At 60.1% G+C, this 19,227-nt stretch overlaps 3 protein-coding genes across 4 annotated transcripts; 2 read left to right on the top strand and 1 right to left on the bottom strand.

The window, feature by feature from the left end:
* The first annotated feature begins 165 nt into the window (after positions 1-165).
* Positions 166-4,379, top strand: TRIM50 (tripartite motif containing 50). Its single transcript, XM_030472605.1, has 6 exons — positions 166-668; positions 1,570-1,665; positions 2,501-2,731; positions 3,070-3,092; positions 3,365-3,489; positions 3,772-4,379. Exons 1-6 carry the CDS (start codon positions 264-266, stop codon positions 4,377-4,379), a joined length of 1,488 nt encoding a protein of 495 aa, XP_030328465.1. The 5' UTR covers positions 166-263.
* A 1,548-nt stretch (positions 4,380-5,927) lies between these two features.
* NSUN5 (NOP2/Sun RNA methyltransferase 5) lies at positions 5,928-7,867 on the top strand. Its single transcript, XM_030472604.1, has 3 exons — positions 5,928-6,339; positions 6,412-6,564; positions 6,777-7,867. The coding sequence occupies exons 1-3, from the start codon at positions 6,137-6,139 to the stop codon at positions 6,880-6,882; spliced, it is 462 nt and encodes a 153-aa protein (XP_030328464.1). The 5' UTR covers positions 5,928-6,136; the 3' UTR covers positions 6,883-7,867.
* Positions 7,868-8,463: 596 nt separating this feature from the next.
* Positions 8,464-18,884, bottom strand: POM121 (POM121 transmembrane nucleoporin). 2 transcript variants are annotated; one of them, XM_030472598.1, is made up of 13 exons: positions 18,564-18,884; positions 18,312-18,491; positions 17,866-18,024; positions 16,119-16,199; positions 15,657-15,813; positions 14,954-15,042; positions 14,052-14,122; positions 13,200-13,324; positions 12,702-12,804; positions 12,232-12,390; positions 10,309-11,901; positions 9,472-9,600; positions 8,464-9,254 (listed from the first exon to the last, which is right to left on the bottom strand). In XM_030472598.1, the coding sequence occupies exons 1-13, from the start codon at positions 18,839-18,841 to the stop codon at positions 9,160-9,162; spliced, it is 3,219 nt and encodes a 1,072-aa protein (XP_030328458.1). In that variant the 5' UTR covers positions 18,842-18,884; the 3' UTR covers positions 8,464-9,159. The 2 variants fall into 2 exon arrangements, with proteins under 2 accessions (XP_030328458.1, XP_030328457.1); XM_030472597.1 differs by having other exon boundaries at positions 12,232-12,393; positions 18,564-18,877.
* Between the last annotated feature and the right edge of the window lie 343 nt (positions 18,885-19,227).

Here is a 19,227-nt window from a genome sequence, read left to right as displayed (position 1 = left end):
CGCCTCAGCGCCCTCACAGGGAAGAATTTTTTCCTGATATCTAGTATACCAATGTCCCCAGAGCACAGCAGAGAGGGAGCCTTATGATGAGTTTGCAACTGTCTGTACTGCTGCTGGCAGGGTGGAGGTGTCTCTCTTTCGCCTTCCCCAGGTGCTGAGCTACGTCTTCATTCATCTCTGCTTATCTTGCTCTTGGAACAGGACTGATCTCCCACCCGTGTTGCCCAGGCCAGGTCTGTGCTGCTGCATGGGAAGGTGGTAGGATGGCTCGGAGGATGAGCATCGACGAGCTGGAGGACCAGCTACTCTGTCCCATCTGCTTGGAGGTCTTCAAAGAGCCCCTGATGCTGCAGTGTGGGCATTCGTACTGCAAGTCCTGCGTGGTGTCACTCTCTGGGGAGCTGGATGGGCAGTTCCTGTGCCCCGTGTGCCGCCAGATGGTGGACTGCAGCGCCTTGTCGCCCAACGTCACGCTGGCCCGTGTCATTGAGGCGCTGCAGAGCCGGTGCGAGGCAGAGCCCACCCCGGAGTCCTGCTCAACGCACCACAACCCCCTCAGCCTCTTCTGTGAGGCTGACCAAGAGGTGATCTGCGGGCTGTGCGGCACCATTGGCAACCACCGCCAGCACAAGATCACCCCCATCTCTACCGCGTACTGCCAGATGAAGGTCTGCAGGCAGAGCCGGCTGCAGCTTCTGGGGCGGGGGTTAGGACACCTGAAGTGCTTGCAGGCCAAATGTCCCGTCTCCTTCAAGAGACAGGCTGGAAATGATGCCAGTGCAGGGAGCACAGTCCCACAGCACAGCCAGATGTGGGGCAGGGTCTCTGGGCTCGGGGCAGCTGTTTTTCAGGCTAAGCATGTCCCTGGCTGAGAGGACTCACGGTTTTGCAGGCTGCACCACAGCAGGCAGAGCTTGGGATCAGGGAGTGTCGGTGTGGCCTTTCAAGACTGTTTCCAAACACCATTAAAAAGAGCCTGAAGATAAGGGCTGGGGTGAGGAGAGCAGGGAGGCAGGGGCCCAGCCAGGCAGAGCAAACATCTGGCATCCCCTGCCCAGCATCACATGAAAGACCCAGGAATGGAAAGGCACAGGGCCACCCGTCCCCTTCACTCCTGGCACCAGGGAGATAAGAGCAGGAGGCACCAAAAATGCTCCTGCCCAGCCAGGTTCCCAGAGCTGGTGGTAGGAGGGTGCTGCTGGCCTGGTGCTGGCTCTTGGCTACTGACCACCCACTTGCCACCCACTCGCCCAGTGCAGAGCCACCATGGGGTGTGAGATAGAGGGCTGGGAATGGGAGCAGAGACACAGCATTCCTGGTGAGAGTACTTGGTCAAGCAGCACCCAAATTTGGGCGATGCTCTGAGTGCTCTTCTGCCTCTGGCAACCCCAAATCTTCTAGACCAAGAGAGTAAAGACCTGCAGGATGTGCAGGGCCCTAGAAAGCTTAGAGAAAGCTTAGAGAACACGGCTTCTGAGGGCTGTGTGCTCGTCAGGGGGCTGACAAGCGCTGCCTGCAACCAAGGAGGCTGCCACTGAGGTCACTCCTACAGAGGTGCTGTCTTTTCAGGAGGAGCTGTCTGTGCTGCTGACCAATCTCCATCAGTACAAGAGGAACCTGGACGAACACTTCAGCAAGCTCATCAACAACAAAAGCCGCATCGCAGTGAGTGCCATGTGCCAAGGGAGCCCGTGTCCCTGAGTCCTTTGTGTCCCACACAGCCCCTGGAGCAGCCTCTGCTCCTGGTCCCTCCCAGCTTGCCTCTTCTACTCCTCTCCTTCCCTTTGCCCTTCCCTGGGATAGCAGACAGGGCTTATCTTCTACCCCATTCCCTGCGGTTTGTGTTTCCCACAAAACCTGGGGATTAACTGCAGACCTGTTTCCAGAAGGGGTGATGTAACCCTCACTGCATGTCCTGGCAGAGTAGCATTCAAGGCTGGTTTGACTGAGTGTCCTTGGAGGTGGGAAGATAAACAGGTGAAAAGGACCCGCTTGGAGCAGCCTTCCCAGTCAGAGCAACGTGCTGGTTTCACATCGAGTTCATGCCTGGTTTAGTGGCATGTCCATTCCCCACGCAGTAGCTGTCTCCAGGGGACCTCCCGGCACCCCTTCAGAGGCTAAAGCTTCCCAGTGGGGCTCCTCAGAAGGGCTGAACCCAAATGGAAGTGGAGCTGCATTTTCTCGCCCTTCGCCCAGGACACAGTTCCCTGGGAGCAGAGGAATCCAGGAGCTCTTTCGAGGCTCTGATGAGGCTGGCTGGGACATCAGGAAATCAAAATCTGGGAGATTTTGTGGAGAGGTGTAAGGCAGGGGGCCGTGGTGGTGAGATGCTGAGGACAGTGGGACATGTAGCCTGCTGTACAGAGCTGCTCTTTATTTGGAAAGCCAGGGCAGCTTGGTGGGACACGCTGACATTACTGGTGGCACCTCTGAAACTCAAAAGCGGGTGAAGGGGATGGAGCGAGGCTGCCCTGCACAGCTGCTTGCTGTCCCCCTGCAGAACGAGGTGGATGTCTTCAAGTGGGTGATCCGGAAGGAGTTCCAGGAACTGCACAGGTACATTGACGAGGAGAAGGCCACCTTCCTGGAGAGCATTGAGGGGAAGGCAACCCAGCTCATCACCTCTATTGAGTCCCAGGTCAAGCAGACATCAGATGCCCTGCAGAGGCTTAAGGAGATGCAGAGCTCTCTGGAGGCACTCAGCAATGAAAGTCAGCTTGATTTCATCCGGGTGAGTGCACTTGCTAGTGAAGGCAGTGACAGTCCACTGAGCTCTCCAGCTCTCAGCCCACTGCCCATAGCCCTGTGCCCTGCCCTGGGCAGTGGGTACCCTCACCAAACATCACTGAGACACTACCAGAAGTGAGATGCAGGTGCCATCTGCCCAGCCAGGCCGTCCCCTGGTGGGAGAAACATGCCCTCCACAAGAAGCAATGCCTGTAGCTCTTCCAGAAGAGGAGAGCCCTGGCCTCTCCAGCGCAGGGCACAGACATGGGCAGCTGTGACCATGCAGAAGATTTGCTGTTCTGTCAGTCTCCCACCAACAATTCTCTTTCTTTTGTTTTCCAGAAATATGGCTCCTCCCAGTTCAGGTGAGTGGTGGGACCAAACAGCACCAAAGGGGATGGCAGCCTCCACACCAGGGCTAGAGGTCCCAGACCAGCAGGCATCTCAGCATTTCTGAGGCAGCCTTGCGTGGACGTTGCTGTTGTGATGGATAGTCACGGCCAGAGCCATGCGCGCAGCCTCAGAAGAGGGCAAGAGCAGCTGGCGAGACACCAGTGGCTCTATATCACAGACAGCAGCCAGGTGAGAGGTCACACACCGTCCCATCACTGTGTCATGGCTGCCCATGTCTTTCCAGGTCAGAGCTCCTCAGCCTGCACCCTGGTGATGGCGTCTTTAGCCCCGTGTCCTTTAAGCCGTGCTTCCACCAGGATGACATCAAGATGACTGTGTGGAAGCGCCTACACCGCCGTGTCCTGCCAGGTACCCCCTGCCCCCCGGCAGCACACCAAGTGCCTGGGCTCACTGGTGTGTGGGACAGGCTGACCAGCCACCATCGCACTGCCCCAGCCTCTGCCTTGCCTCTGCTTGCGTGCTCCTTGCCTCAGGAGAACTCCTGGGGCAGTGGCTGGTCATGTCTCATGCCGGTAGCAGCCTGTCTTGGCATAATGCTCCAGCTGCTTCCAGTTCAGTGCCAGCTTGTGCCAGTGCTCTGCCAGACCCCTGCCTGCTGGGGTGCCTAGAGCCCACATGCTTTTCTTCCAGCTCCAGAGATGCTGAAACTGGACCCAGTGACAGCACATCCCCTCCTGGAGCTCTTCAAGGGCGACACGATGGTGCGGTGTGGGCTCTACCAGCACCGGGACAGCAACCCCAAGCGTTTTGACTCCAGCAATTGCATCCTCACCTGCAAGGGCTTCTCCTGTGGCCAGCACTACTGGGAGGTGATCGTGGGCACCAGGAACCACTGGCGTGTGGGCATCATCAAGGGCACAGTCAGCCGCAAAGGGAAGCTCAGCAAGTCTCCTGAGAATGGCGTGTGGCTCATTGGTCTGAAGGAAGGGAAGGTCTACGAGGCCTTCAGCATGCCACGGGTCACCCTGCCTCTGACCACCCGGCCCCAGCGCATCGGCATCTACCTGCACTACGAGAAGGGCGAGCTGAGCTTCTACAATGCTGACAACCCTGATGAGCTCAGCCCCATCTACACCTTCCAGGCAGAGTTCCAGGGCCAGCTCTACCCCATCGTGGACCTGTGCTGGCCGGAGCGAGGGCCCTATTCCCCTCCCATCATCCTGCCCGTGCCCACTGTGAGCAGGCACCCTCAGGCGCTGAACAGCCATCCTGCCCCCGAGGAACCCATGAAGCCATAGCCCAGCCAGCAGGATGAGGCTGTGGCTGCAGCAAGCTGCGTGCAGGCTTGTGCTCATGTGGAAGCTGTGGTACTGCGGCGTAATGGTTAGCAGCATAAAATGTCAGCCTTGACCTCTGAATTCCTGTCCCCAGTTTGGCAGGCTGAGCCCAAACCCTAAAACATGGCTGAGCCTGCAGAGATCTCCCAATGGAAAGGAGTGCCTGCCTGAAAAGCATGAGCCATGAGCGTCCGGGGGCTTTGCTGGTGCATCTTTCCTCTGAATAAACGGAGTTTGTATTAGGTGAGGTGCTTGCTGGCTCGCACGAGTAATGTCTCTGGGGTACCAACAGCAGTCAGGGCAGAGCGGGCAGCCGTTCCTTAACACTACGTGAGCTTTAAGGTTCCTTCCAACCCAAACCATTCTGTGATTCTGTGAGTCTATGAATATTCCTGCACGTTGCCCAACCAGGGCACCCAAATGTTCCTTTCCACAGGGTTCTCGCACCCTCCAGTCGTTCAGGCATGAGGCACGTTTCCTCAGCACCAGCACCCACACTGCTGATTCCTGATCACAGCCAAACTTTGCCAAGCAGCTCTCAGTTTGCAGCAGTTGCTGCTTGTCTATCAATTCTCATGTGCCTGGTGTCTGTCTCAAGCCACTGATCTGTGATGCCAGACAATGTCAAGGCCATTTCCAAGACATGACACGGGAAATGCCATGCTTCCTTATCCTCATGGATGGCACTAAGCTTCCCAGGAGCAAAGTCTTTCCTTCCAGGGTGATGCTGTCCTTTAATCATAGAATCACAGACTGGTTTGGGTTAGAGGGGACCTTAAAGCTCAACCAGCTTTCTCCCATAAACTCAGGACCTGATGAGCAGACAGAAGGACCTGAAACTGGAGCAACCTCATCTTGTGGAAGATATCCCTGCCCATGGCAGAGTGGTTGGACAGGATGATCTTCAAAGGTCCCTTCCAACCCACACCACTCTGTGAGTCTATGACACCATGAGCCACAGCACAACGGCTGCACTGGGTCACACTGAGGTGCAGGCACCTCTCTGTGCTGTCCTCACCATGTCCAAAGCTCGAAGGGACAGCTCAGAAAACACCCCCATTGTTGAGGAACAACCCCAGTGGGTTGGGGGCTTCCTGCCTGGAGGCCACATCTGCACCTTCCCCTTCAGCTCCCGCAGGGGCAGCTCCCGCAGGAGCACAGCGCCCTCCTTCAGGATCTCCAGCTCTGGGGAGGACCGGCACTGCCCGGCCGTGCCGCTCACGGCTGCCCTCCCCTCCAGCCACCCCGGCACCCCGGTTGGTATCTCGGCACTGCTCTCTCAGCCTGGCTCCAGAGCAGAGCTGCTCCAGCCCTCGCAGCACCTCCGTGGCCTCCTCTGGCCTCGCTCCAGCAGCTCCACGTCCCTCTTGTGCTGTGTTCAGTCTGTTTCTCCGCGGCACGAAGACCCCGCAGTCCCCGCCCGCCTCCTCCCCGGCCGAGCCGCAGTCTCCAGAACCTGCCAGTCCCGCCGCGCCCCGCCGCCTGCCCGCTGCCGGGCGGAAGTGGCGTGTGCGCAGGCGGGCGGCGGGAGCCATGGCGCTGTACAGCGCGGCCGCCGCCGTCCTGCAGGGGCTGGAGCGTGGCGCCGGCGGCGTGAAGGAGCTGGTGTACCACAGCCGCTTCCCGGTGCGCGGGGCCGGGGCCGCGGGGCCGCGCCGGGGGCGAGGCGCGGGAGGGGGCGGGCTCCGGCCGTGCCCCCGGCTGCTCGCCCCGCAGGGATGGTGAACCGGGTGCCGACGGCAGAGGCTGCCCCCAGTGCCGAGCGGCTGCAGGCGCTGGCCGGCTTCCAGCGGAAGGTGCTGAGCCATGCCCTGAGTTTCCCGGCTCTGCAGCGCCTGGTCTACTCCACCTGCTCGCTGCACCGGGAGGAGAACGAGGACGTGGTGGGCGCCGTGCTGCAGGAGCGGGGCTCGGCCTTCAGGTGTGTCTGGTGCGGGGGGGACGCAGAGCAGGCGCTGCGGGGCCTGGCCCTGACCCCCGTCCCACACCGCAGGCTGGTGGACGCCTTCCCTTGCTGGCCTTGCCGAGGACTCGCTGCCTTCCCCGGGGCAGAGAGCTGCCTCCGCGCCTCTGCTGCCGACACCCTCACCCACGGCTTCTTCGTGGCTGTCCTGGAGCGGCGCGGGGACGGGGCTGCTGCCTCCAGGTGAGAGCGGGCCTGGGGGCTCTGTGGCCTCCAGCAGCTCCTGGAGGGCTCGGGGACAGGCTCGGGCTGGTGGCACACGTAGGCTGAGGGTGTTGCTGCCTTCCTGGCATGAGGAGGAGGGAAGATGGAGGGGTCTGGCTGTAGCAGGAGGGCAGGGCAGGAGCCATGGTGCTGTGGTGAGCGGGGCTCAGGCCATTTGCTCTTGTCCACAGCTCCCTGCCTGCGGCCGCTGATAACACCTCCCGGCACAGTGAGGGAACGGAGCCAGGAGCAGCTCCCAAGAAGAGGAAGAGGAAAAAGCAGTGGGTAAAGGAGTGAAACAACTGGTTTAGGACTGCGCAGTGCCCAGCTGGGGCTGGTGGGGATTGCTGCCCTGCTGCCTGCCTGCATTGTGGCACAGCCTCCCATCATCAGTAAACTCAGCTGGATTAAGGGTGTCATTTACTACGTTTCCTCCCAAAAACCCTTACCCTGATGTGGGGTTTCAGAGAAACTTGTGACTGTAGGGGTGACTCAGAGCTCAGTTTCTCTCTCTCTACAGTCTTTTCTAGCATGTTTGTGCAGCCTTGCCTGGAAATTGCCACTGCTCAAAGCAGAGGCAAAGTGGAAGAAAACAAGTGAAATAAAAATAATTAGTAATAATAGTACTAACAACTGTTGTTCAACCACACAGCTGTGGTGTTGAACAATAGTTCAACAGTGGGAGCAAGTACCCACAAGCAGAGAGTGCTGGGAAGCAGCACTATGTGCTCTGGCCCAGGAATCAAGCATGGGCAAGGCAGGTGTGAACACAGTCTGTTTATTTTAAATGGGGGACGTAAAAAGCAAGGGGAAAAAAAATTGCACGTTCACAGTAAAACAAGAGTAAACCAAAACAATAGTAGTACAATAGTAGAACATTTCTAGAATAATAGAACAACAGTAAAAATCCTCAACAGAAATGTCAGAACCGACACTTTGGTCCTGGTGGCCCAGAAAGCCCCTCACCATCAGAATGCTCTTTATCCTTGGAGAATAACAAAAAAACCAAACAAAACCGGGGGTTTTGTTTCACATCCATGTACATCCCATTTTGGAAGGAAGGAGATGCTGTAACAGGAGGGGGCGCGCAGCGGAGTCCGCGGGACAAAGCTGCCTTTTCCCGGCACAGCCAGGTCCCTTGGGCAGCGCTGGGCAGGGGCCAGCACAGCTGAACACTACCAACAGTGCTCCGGGGTCTGCGCCCTCACTGAACCAAGCTTGAAGGAACTCAAAGGCAATTGAGCTTAAATATAAAAATAAAGTTTTATTTCATTAAAAAACATTTAAATATTTGTGGTTTTTTCTGTAATTTAGACACCACCCGACACACACACTCACACGGCTCAGAGAGTAAAAGACCCGGCAGCGAAGCCCTCTTGGGGGTGGTGGGGACCCCGCGGGCAGGGGGGCAGCTCTCGGGTGGACCCCTGGCTCCGGCAGCCTCTGCCCCGCTCCCACTGAACGGCACCAGGGGAGGCAGCACCGCAGCTCCTGGGAGCTGGTAAACCCCAAACGGGTGGGGATGAGCCACAAACGAACAACAATTTGGATCTGGGGAGGGGGAGGACCCCCATCCGCTCTGGACTCCGCTAGTGGCTCCAGAGCACCCCCACATGGGGAGGGGGCACCAGCAGAGAGGGGAAGAGAAGGGAGGGGAGAGACTGCCAGGGCTGGAGCACCCGGCCCTGGCTGCTGCCTTTCAGTCACCACGGTGTGGGGACAAGCCCCGGCAAGAGCAGCCAACGCGGCACTGCTGCTGCTGTCAACACCCAGTTAGCCAGGACATGTCCCCCAAAAAGGGACGGGTGGCCCCTAAAAGAATAAAACTCCCTACAGCAAAGCCGGCATAACCAACATGCCGCCACACACACGGATCAATTCTTCCTCCAAACTTGATTCAATGAGTGCATGGGAATGGGAGCACAAATAAAGCAAAACAAGAAGGGGCTTTACACGAGCAGGGCGGTGGGAGCAGTGAGAGCTGGGGGGGGAAAACACCCTCATCCCCGGCTGAGGTACCAGGGGCCGTCGCCGCATTGCGGAGGCCGGGCTGGTCACCCACAGCACTGGGGGGCCCAAGCCAGGCCGGCGCTAGCCCCAGCTCCTCTGCTGCGGGGAGGGCAACAAAGCAGAGCCCTGCGGAGGCAGCGCGTTCACCAGGCCACAGGGTCAAACAGCGGGGAAAGATTTTGAGACCTGGCGAAGACGGCATCCCTCAGGAGCCCAGAACCGCAGCCCCCCTGCAGCCGTGGGGCTCTGCTGCCTGCCGTGCCGCGTGATGGGGGCTGGCTGGGGGTGCTCAGCGAGGAGAAGCACATGGGGAAAAGGTTACACCTAATGAAACATGGCAAAATAAAGCCAGGAAGGAAACACTGCAGATATGTACACAGGTTCATTCAGCCTTGGCTGTGGAACTTTCAAGTAACAAGTTTTTGGTTCAACACCTCAGGTGCTGCCACCCAGCACGGTTTCTTGCCTGCAGCAGAGACGGGGCCTGGCCCCATCATTCCGGTCCCACCTCTGGGCTGTTCTGGACCGGAGCCCCCGCGGGTGGGGGGCCAGCAGCACTGGCCGTTACTTTTTGCGGGTATGCTGTCTCCGTGCCTGTAGCCGCTGGCGAGCACCGGCCTTGGATCCTGCCCCGATGGAAAAGGCGGGGGTGGACGAACCTGGAAGCACAAAGGTTGCTCAGGTCTCTGCACCCACACTCCGAGCTGGCACAATTCCTATCCCGGGGGAAATGGAAGATTTTGTATCCCCGGAGCCCAGCAGCTACCACCCGAGCCGGCTCCTACAGCACAGCCTGGCCCTTCCGCCATCCCCCAGCCCAAGGGGACAATACAACCCATCAGCTCCTCAAGGCTGAAGCACCAACTCCCTCCCTACCAAAGGAAGTGCCGACTCCTCCAAAGCCTGAGGCAGGAGTGCTGGGAGTCCTGAAGGAAAGGCTGCTGCTTCCACTCCCCACTGCTCCTGGGACGGGTGTGCTTTGCCCAAAGGTGGGTGCAGGACTTCCTGGAAAGCAACATGCCACCATCAGCTGGGGTTGGCAAAGGAGGAAGAGCCTGGCTTTAGGGAGCTGGCAGCACCCGCAGGAGGCACAGCTCTGCCTTCAGGGGCTGGAGCATCACAGTCCCCAAGATCAACCTCTTCACCCAGGAAGCCCTTTTAACGCAAGAAGTTGCGCTCTTGTGGTAATCCCAAGGCTCTCCTGCCAGCAGGGCAGCACAGAAGGATTTGCAGGCCAGGCAGGAACAAAGGCCTCTGTCTTTCCAGATCAAGGAGTTACTCAGCACGTGGGTTTCAGCTCTGTGGGAGCTGAGTTGGCCCATGGAGCATGCAAAGTGGGAGAGAAAACCTCAGAGAGCGAGCACAAAGTGATTGCAACTGCTGTCTGGAAGCATTTGTACCTGCCAAGATGCTTCAGGTAGCTTTTATGCACTGGCAAGAGCTTGGCTCCTGCAGGGCACCTGCCTGGGCTCAGCACCTGCAGGACCGATGAATCCAGTGCATCCAGAGGGGGCAAGGAGCGGCATTTCAGGTTCCCCTCCATCCCCCAGGGCTGGGAACTGGGGCAGGAAGTGATGGGAGAACCTTCCCTTCCCATGGCAAGGCTCTGCACAGCCCAAGCCTGGGGAGCTCAGCCAGGTCTGGCAGGAAAGCTGCTGCCTCAACCTAGCCCTGCCCTTCACCCCTGGAGAAGCCCTGTGCGCCCCGACTCACCTCCAAACACAGGCTTGCTGTTGGGTGTGCTGGGCATGGTGAAGGCGAAGGGCGTGCTCTGACTCTGTGCACCCAGCGCACTCTGCGCCAGGGAGGAGCCGAATGGTGTTGCTGCCAGGGCTGCCCCGCTCTGCCCAGCCCCGAAGCTGAAAGCCACGGCAGGGGAGCCGCTGCTCAGGGCTGGAGTGCCGACCCCGAAGGCACTGGTGGAGGGGCCCGGCTGGGCGGTCACCCCAAAGGTGAAAGGAGAAGGAGTGGTGCCAAAGATGGCAGCGCCAGTGCTGCTGCTGCTCGTGGTCTGGGTGGTGGAACCAAAGCTGGCGGTGGTGGAGGTGGCTGTCCCGAAAGAGAAGACTGATGTGGTGGTCCCGAATGCTGCCTGGGTGCTGCTGGTGCCAAAGGAGCCTTGGGCACTGGCTGTGCCAAAGGCTGGCTGAGCACTGCTGCCGAACGTCGGCTGAGCAGCCAACTGGGCTGGGGGGGCTCCAAAGCTGAACTGGGGGGCAAAGCTGCCGGGGCCAGCAGCGGGCTGGCTGCTGGGTGGCTGGCTCTCAGCTGCGCCGGCGCAACTGCCAAAAGCTGAAGCAGGTGAGCCGAATGTCAGTGTCACTTGGCTTGTGGTGGCGGGGGTAGAAGAGGTCAGCGTGGTCCCGCCGAATATGCTAAAGCCCACAGTAGTGGCAGGAGCCATCAAGTTTGAAGGCACTTGGCCAAAGGCAGGGCCTCCTGGGACACTGGTGGTGGCAGCGACTGTGGCTGGAGTTGGCTTTCCAAACTGGAGCATGGACCCTGGGGTGGCGAAGCTGATTTCTGTGCTGGGAGCTGAGGTGGCTGGGCCCCCAAACAGGAAGGGCTGTGACATGCTGGTAGCTGTGGCAGTGGTGATGGTCAGGCTGGTGGTGGGGCTGGTGGAGGCGGGTGTGTTGAGGCCAAAGCTGAAGACAGGTTTAATGGTGGCGTCTGTGAAGGAGCTCTCTGTGGTGGCTGTCATAGCTGCCGTGGTGAAGATGACATTAGGGAGACCTGTGAATCCTGCCAGGGTCGCTGTGGAGGCCGCAGGCAGCTCTGAAGCCGAGGCCGGCTGCAATGATGGTTGGAAGGCAAAAGGAGAGGTGTTTACTGGAGCTGAAGCTGTGATGACGCTGCCGAAGATGGGCTTGAACATGGTGGTGGTAGAGGATGTTGAGGAAGGGCCTGAGCTCACCGACATGGTGACGGTGGTGGAGACGACAGCTGCACTGGGGGCTGAGCTCTCGCCAAAGATGGGTTTGAAGACAGGGGTCGTGGTAGGCGCAGCAGCACCTGCAGTCATTGCCAGCTGGTTGGAGGGAGGGGTGTCCGGCGTCCCAAAAAGGATGCTTGGCTTTGGGAAGGAGGGAGGCTTGCTGGGGGTCTGGCCCAGCTCTGTGAACGTAGGAGGTGTTGTGCCACTGGGGGCAACAGGAACAGTCAGGGCAGATGTGCTCAGCACAGGCACAGGCTTGGTGTCAGCAGAGGTGGCAGGCAGAGAACTCAACTCCAGCGACAGCGCCGGAACGGGCAGCTGGGCAGCTGATGAAAGTGGCTGGGACACTACTGCAGCTCCAGTGGAGTCTGCGAACAAGGAGAGAGCTTATTTAGCGACAGGGGTCACGTATAGACAGAGGGCCGTTCTGCCACGCACACACACCTATGCTGCAAAGGCTCTGGAGAAACATCCACCCGCGCCACAGACCCAGTCCTCCACTGCGGCTCCCAATAAGACCACAGGCTCGGTGTCCCCAGACATGCCTCCTCCACACCCGCCTGCCAGCTCTGCTGCCAACAGAGCATTTGAACAGGGAGTTTTGCCACCTGTCGCCCACAGAGGCAGCGCAGAGCTCCCACTGCGCCTCCCTTGCTCTGCCAAAGGCCTGCTCTGCTGACCCTCCTCCTTCTCCTTACCCGCAAGCATGGGCGCAGCCGCGCTGCTCTGCATCTGATTCAGGCTGTCCGGGAGCGAGCTGGTGCTAGCTGGGGCAGGAGCAGGCCACGGTGAGCTCACAGCGCATGCCAGCGACCCAGACATGGGCATATTCTCTGCAGTGGTGCTGGGGACCACATCTGCTGGGAGGCAGCAAGAAATCAGGACCCACAACTTGCCATACAGGACTACCCCTGAGCAGAGCCTCCCAGCATGAACATCTCACAGCTCCGGCCCTGGGGAACCTCGCCCATCACGCAGGGGACTCCGGGGCACGAGGTCTCCCGCCCGAGCCTTCACAAGTCTCAAAGAGCTTCAGACCCAAGGAGCAGGCAGCACTGGCCCAGGAGCTTCCTCAGCCTGCACTACGCAGACACCCCACTGCCCTGCCAGCCCGGGCCCTGGCTTTCTCCTCCTTGCCGTGCCCTTCGCGTTCCCAGTCTGCCCTTACCAGACTTAGGCTGCAAGAGCCGGCGCAGTCGCTGCTGTGCTGCCTCCCTCTCCTCCTCGATGATCTCGTCCGTGATGGGGTAACCCGGGTCAGGCGCAGGGGGCTGCCAAGAGAGAGCAGTAGCTTAGTTCTTTCTCAGGGAAGCCGGCAGAGCCGCTCTGAAGGAGGTGTGGAAGCAGGCTGGCGCCAGACCCATGAAGCCCGTGGTTCTGCCCCAGCTAGCGCACAGCTCCGGTCCACATTCGTTTTGGCCCCCGCCTTGGCCCTGAGGGCACGGCAGCCTTGCCCGGGCCAATCGCTGCTCCGGCAGCGGGCAGCACGGTCACGCACAGCCCAGCACACACTGGGGCAGGGGAGAGCGTCACTTCCCACTCAGCCAAGGACGAGACCTCCTGCCCCAAGGCAGGCAGGTCAGCCTGCCCCCAGCCCTGCAGGAATTGCGCTGAGCACATTCTATCCCCAGAGGAGGGCAAAAGAGGCTGCGAGACAGCGACGTACCAGCACCAGGGGTTCATTATCCCAAGGCACCAGCAGGCAGATGCTCCTCTTGCGGGGCCTTCCGTTTCCCGGTGATGGTGGCGGGCTTGGGGACTGCCGCCGCTTCTGCTCAGGCCTCTCGACAGCTACAGGAGGAGACAAGTCAGGAGCAGCTCCCACCAGAGGCGTTTGTCCTGTACCCAGGGGCTTGTCCCTTCTCACTCCTCTCTGGATGACCATCTTGGAGGGCAGAGCCAGGGACACGGCCTTAAGCCGTGGACAAGGCTGCGGTGCCCTGGGGCAGCAGCTGCCCATGAGAGATCCGCGGGGAAGCTGTCACAGGAGCCTGCTGGGGCTCCATGGGCCAGCGGCCCCTTCCCACCTCCACAGACGGTCCTTGCACGCTGCCCACCCGAACCACAAACCACACAAACTGCCACACGTGGGCCACATCTAGCACTGTGCCACGGGACCCTCTCAGCGATGGGCACACGGGATTTCCTCTCTCTTTTAGCTGAGGAAGCGCTGGAATGAGCTCAGCCTGGAAGTTGAGCAGGGTGCTACTTGTACCACAGCAGATCTTGCTCTAAGGCTGACATCTGGACCCATGCTGGCTTGGAGGCTGGTGTTCCCCCCTGCAGACCAGCTCCCAGGCATCTGTCAGCGCCCCTCAATTAGCACCAGAAAATCCCTTTAGGGCAGTCGCTGAGGCCGGCACAAACGCCACTGCCTCAGGACCAGCACGTTCCTAGTTTCCAGGGGACACCTCAAGCTGATCCCACCTGCACCCCTGAGCTACCTCCTGTCCTGCTGCTGGCCCGCACCAGTGGCCCTTCCAAGCCTGGCACAGAGCTGGGCCCCACCTCCACTCACCTTTCTCGGTCTGCAGCGCCTTGTCCAATTTTACTGGAGTGCAACTCCTGGAATGCCGCACCTCCCGTTCCCTGCGCAAGTGGGAGAGAGCCAGTTAGGGTCAGCCCCAGGCTTGGCACCCTCCCCTGGGAGCAGGACGAGACCCAACACGCCAAGGACTCCCACAAGCATCCCTGCTGTGTTTCTTTGCCCTCTTTGCCAAACAGCAGAGCTCAGGGCAACAGCCTTGAGCCACAGCAGCAGCCGGACCATGGCTCCAGGCAGAGGAGCTGCTCCGCTCCCCTAGCCAGGGCCCGGCTCGGGCAGCCTCAGGGCAGCAGCCGGGATCCCGGGTGGGAGCCGCTGCCCCACGCAGCGTCCTGGCTTGCACCCAGCCTGTCAGCAGGGCAGCAGCTCTGTCGCTTTTAGTCAGGACAAGCTCAGGTCCTTCTCTGAGCCAGCAGAGAGGAGAACAAGGGCCTGGGTGCCCAGGCGGGCACTACATGGCAGCCCTAGTGGAGCTCCCATGAACTGCTTTTGAGCAGATGGCAAAAATTGGGGGCCATCTCCTTTCAGCGTTTCGGCAACCAGCCGGACCCAGGACACGCCAGTGCCACACGGCAATGTCACCGCTGCAGCGATCTGAGCCCTTCAAGCTCTAAGCCGGCCTGGGAGCAGGGCAGGGATGGTGCACGTCAGCGCCGCCACCAGGACCTCAGTGCAACAAGGTGGCATGGGTGCTGCTGGACACAACAACAGGGCTTCCCCACAGCTGGGTGACCCAGCAGCCATGCCTCAGGGGCCTGGAGTGGCCCGGCTCCAGCGGAGAGCAGGACTTGGGCACTGCGAGGGCTGGGAAGGTGACTGCTTTCTTCCCGGCTGGCATCGACAAGCGGGCTCTTGCCGAATGAGCTGTACGTTACCTTCCTTTCTTAAGAGGCCACTCTGGCATCTCACAGCAGGAGGATGCTGTGCTGAACTGTGGGGACACACTCACACACCTTCTCTTCACCTGCAACACAGAGAGACCAGTAGTAACTAATTTGGTTCAGGGGAGCACAGCCTCCTGTTCTCCTGCTCACTGCAGAGTAAATCCCAGCTCCCAGGTGCTGGCTACTGAGCCCAGAGCCTCTTTTGCTTCAACACTGCTCAACTTCCCTCCACAGCAACCATGGAGGGCAAAGTCTGAGCACCCCAAACTGAATCCACTCTGGGAGCAAGCGGCCTCCAGCCTCTTTATGGCGGAGGCAACAGGGAGGGAGGGTGCTGCCGGCCCAGCCAGAGCAATCCCTTCCCTACTGATCCATCCTGCAGAAAACCTTTCCCTGCACAGATGCAGAGCTCCATTAGGCATGACTACGTCCCACTGTCACATCTGCAAGCCCAGCCCAGTATATATGTTTTATTCCAGCCCAGCAGCTGCTGAGGAGACCCACGTCAAAGTGGGAACACAGGGCTCCCACACGTGCTGCTGCCTCCAGCTGAAAAGGTGTCAGCACAGCAAAGAGATTTTGTCTTTCCCTTTGCCCGGATGGATCCCCCCAGCAGACTGGCCAGGGCAGAGTGGGGAAAGGAAAAGAGCTGCGCACTGGGCTGTGGCGCTGCCTTCGGCAGGACATTTCCTACCTGTGGGAGTCCCCGGCTCGAGCTGTAGGAGCTGGCGATGGCATTGCGCTCAGAACCGAGGATCCCTGCAGTGTATGTTTTGCTGGGAGAAGAGATGTGTGATTTTGAGCACTCCTCTGGGTGGTGTGAGTCAAGGTCCCTCTTCATAGCCTCAGGCCTGGGGGAGGTTAAAGTAGATTTTATGAGTTCCCCACAGGTCCTTTCAGCGCAGGGTGGGTGGAGGAAAGCAACCCCTCTCCTGCTCACAGCACACGGCTTGGAAACAAGCCTCAGCAGCAGCAGAGCCTTACAGCCACCGCCTGCGCTCAGGGTGACAGACCAAAGGCACAGCCACAGGCTCTTGTGCTCTCTCCAAAGCTGGGCTCCCCAAGCCAAAGGCAAGCACCTTTCCCAGAACCCACAGGCTTTTGGACTCCCCACCCCCAGCTCACAAGAGCTGCTTTTGGCCCAATGGGCACTTACTTTGGTACAAGAGAGGCGGGGGCACCGTTGGCTTCTGGTGTCTTTATAGCCAACTGCCCAGTTTCACTGCTGACACAGCGCCTGTGGGAGAGAGGGTACAAGTCTGGTAGCGTGGAGGCAGCAGAGCAGGAGCTGCCCTCCCAGCCCGGGGAGAGGACCCCTTTCCAGGTGGCCTCAGCACTGGAAAGCACAAACCTTGCTTTTTTCCAGCTTCCTGCTGGTCAAATCCATTATTTTAAGCCAAAATATTTCAGAGAGACTAAGCAGCTCGTTTCTGGAACAGACCTGAGCTCTGAAACTCATACTTCTGACCTCTTCCTAAACAGTGCCCCAGAATGTTGGGAGTCAGAAACTGAATCCCATTCCCACCATGACTCAGTGAAGAGCTGAAGTCTGAAAGTCCTACCCTACAGCAAACCTGCTGTGAAGCTGGGCTGAAGGCGCACGATCTGCCCTGTCACTTAGCCCAAGTGCTTCCCTAGAGCTCTGAGCACACTGGTCCCAGCGCATGGGCGATCCTGCACCCTCCCGGTGACTCTGGCTTCTTTCCGCCCTCAAAGGTTGCAGGATTTGCTGCCTAAAAGCATTCTTCATGCTTGCCAGACATCAATGCCTTCAAAACTGGCTTTTGTGGAGAGCTGTGCATTGGCACGTTGAAAGAAATGAAATAAAATAAAAAACCCCAAGCTGATGCTGTCTGTGCACCCATCCTGTCGCTGTCCTGCTCGGCTCCTGCAGGCTGCAGATTCCCCAAGCCAAGGGTTCAAAGGCAGAGGGAAGCTCGGCGGCGGAGGAGAGAAGGGCAGGTCCTGCCACACAGGGAGCCCTGCGCACCGCCGCTTGTCCTGCTGCGCTCTCTGGGCCGCTCCAGCAGCAGCCCCAGTGCAGCACGCAGGACAATGCACCGGGCACTGACCAAGCCGCTCTTCTGCAGTTTCTCCTGCAGTTCCCCTGCTCCAGCCCAGGCGGCGGCCCCAGCATACAAGGCGCATGAGGCGAACGGCCTTCACATCCACAAGGATTAAAACCAGGAGGGGAGAATGGCGAGGCAGTGCCATGCCTGGGCAGAGAGAAGGGCTCTGCAGACCTTGGCACCCAGGATTTACACCTTCTTCTTCTCAGAGCACTGGGAAAGACACTAGGCCTCATTTCTTTGGGTTCAGAGCTGGAAGTCGCTGAACTGGACTACCAAAAACAGAAGATAGTCTGTCTTGTTTATCCTTGTGTTTGTACCTCCTCTTGCTAGCTGTAGCGCAGAAAGGAAACACATGGATTGCTTAAAGGGTGCTGCTTCCACCTGAGGAAGTAAGACGCAGGGATCTCATCTCTCCTGGAAGCCTGGGGCTGACTGAAGGATGGAGACCATGAGCCTACAGCGCATCCCAGCATTTCCCAGCACGTTTCCCCAGTCTGTGAATCCCTGTGATGACAGAAGCCACTTCCCCCCAAACCACATCCCAGCCTCTCCCACCCCCAGCAATGCAGGGAAACACGCCTGACCCACGAGCTTGCCCAGACAAAAACCTAGACCACATCCCTTTAATCTCAAGGGCAAAACGAAGTCTCGGAGGACTTCCCGACACAGCCCAGAGGCCCAGGTGACGGGCTGTGCTTCCCTCTGCAGTACACTTTCAGCAGCACTTTTCCACCCACTCCTGGTCACATCCCGTTTGTCAATACTGAAGCACTAACCCCATTTACCACCTTCCCAACTCACTGGCAGTGACCTGGACTGCTGGCTCATTACCTCCTCTTGTTCTCATGATCACTTCCCAAAGCCTGGTCGTCCTCCTGCTGCAAGGGCCTCTTCCTGCACTCCTTGATGGCACTGAGCACCGTCTCTTTGGCGCAGGGGTCTGGGCTGCTTTTGTCCTGGAAGTTCCTGGCTAAGATCTGTTGTGTCAGGCTGTGGATCAAAGCAAAGCAGTGCAGAGCATCACGCGAGCTGTGACCCATAGAGAGAGATCCCTCTCTGGGGCCTGGTTTTCCCCCCATACAGGGGGCCGGGCTCCCAGCGCAGCCTCCCCGGGGGGTTGGGGTTGCACACAACCGGGTTGCAGCCGCGGGAGCTGCTCCGGGGCCAGGGGCCCAAGGCCGGATCCCCGCTATTCGGTCCCATCAAGGTGAAGTTCTGCCGGCGCTGCCCGCGCACGCCGCGGGCCCGGGCCCGGTTTCCCCCGTCCCCGTACTCACGCAGGAGAGTGAGACAGGCCGGCGACCTTAACAGTCACAGGGCTGCGGAGCGGGGCTGGGCGGCGGGCCCATGGCGAGCCCCTGGGCACCGGACTGTCCCAGCGGACCGGCAGGAAAACCGTCCCGGGGCTCCGGTCCGGCGGCAGCGGGTACCGGCGGCGCACGGTCTGCGGCGGGGCCCTGCGGGGACACAAAGGTCAGCGCCGCCGTTAGAGGCGGGAGGATCCGATCCCGCCCTCCCCCCGCGCTCACCCGAGGCAGTAGCGGCGGGACAGGGTGCTCTCAGCACGGCCGGTGCCTGCGGCCGGGCCGCCGTTAGCGGCTGTTTTGCCCTGCGAGCGCCGTACGGGCGGGTGCGTGGCGGTCAGGCGCGGGGCGGGCGGGCCGGGCCGCATGGCACACCAGGCCCCCGCCGCGCCCAGCGCCGCGCCCAGAAGCGATCCCTGCAGCACCAGGCAGGCCAGCGCCACGGCCAGCGCCACGGCCAAGGCCGGCGGCCAGCGGTCCGCGCGCGGGCCCGGCACCGCCATCGCCGAGGAGCACCGCGGTAAAGGGCCGCCGGCCCGGAATGCACCGCGGGAGCCGCGCGCGGGGGGCGGAGCCGCTGCTGGGGGGGCGGGGCCAGAAACTGCCACCTCCTGGAGGCCCCGTCCCTGTGCCACCCGTGTCCTTATCCCACCCGCTCCTCTGTGCCTGCAGCTGCCACAGCCCTGCTGTGTCCTGCCGGGCAGGCACCATGGCAGGGACGATGACAAGGACCACACAGAACACGATCCCCCTGAGCATCTCCCTGGCCATGACCCCCACGGGCCACCCAGCAGCAGGGACCCCTGTGCCATGGCCCTGCCGAGGGGACCCTGCAGCCCAGCTGAGGAGGGCAGGGCTGTCTGCACGGCCGCCCTGCAGCATCACCTCG

The sequence above is a fragment of the Strigops habroptila genome (genome assembly GCF_004027225.2).
Source record: "Strigops habroptila isolate Jane chromosome 13 unlocalized genomic scaffold, bStrHab1.2.pri S16, whole genome shotgun sequence".
NCBI lineage: Eukaryota > Metazoa > Chordata > Aves > Psittaciformes > Psittacidae > Strigops > Strigops habroptila.
Note: the sequence above shows the minus strand (reverse complement) of the source record. Positions and strands in the feature narration are given on the sequence as shown.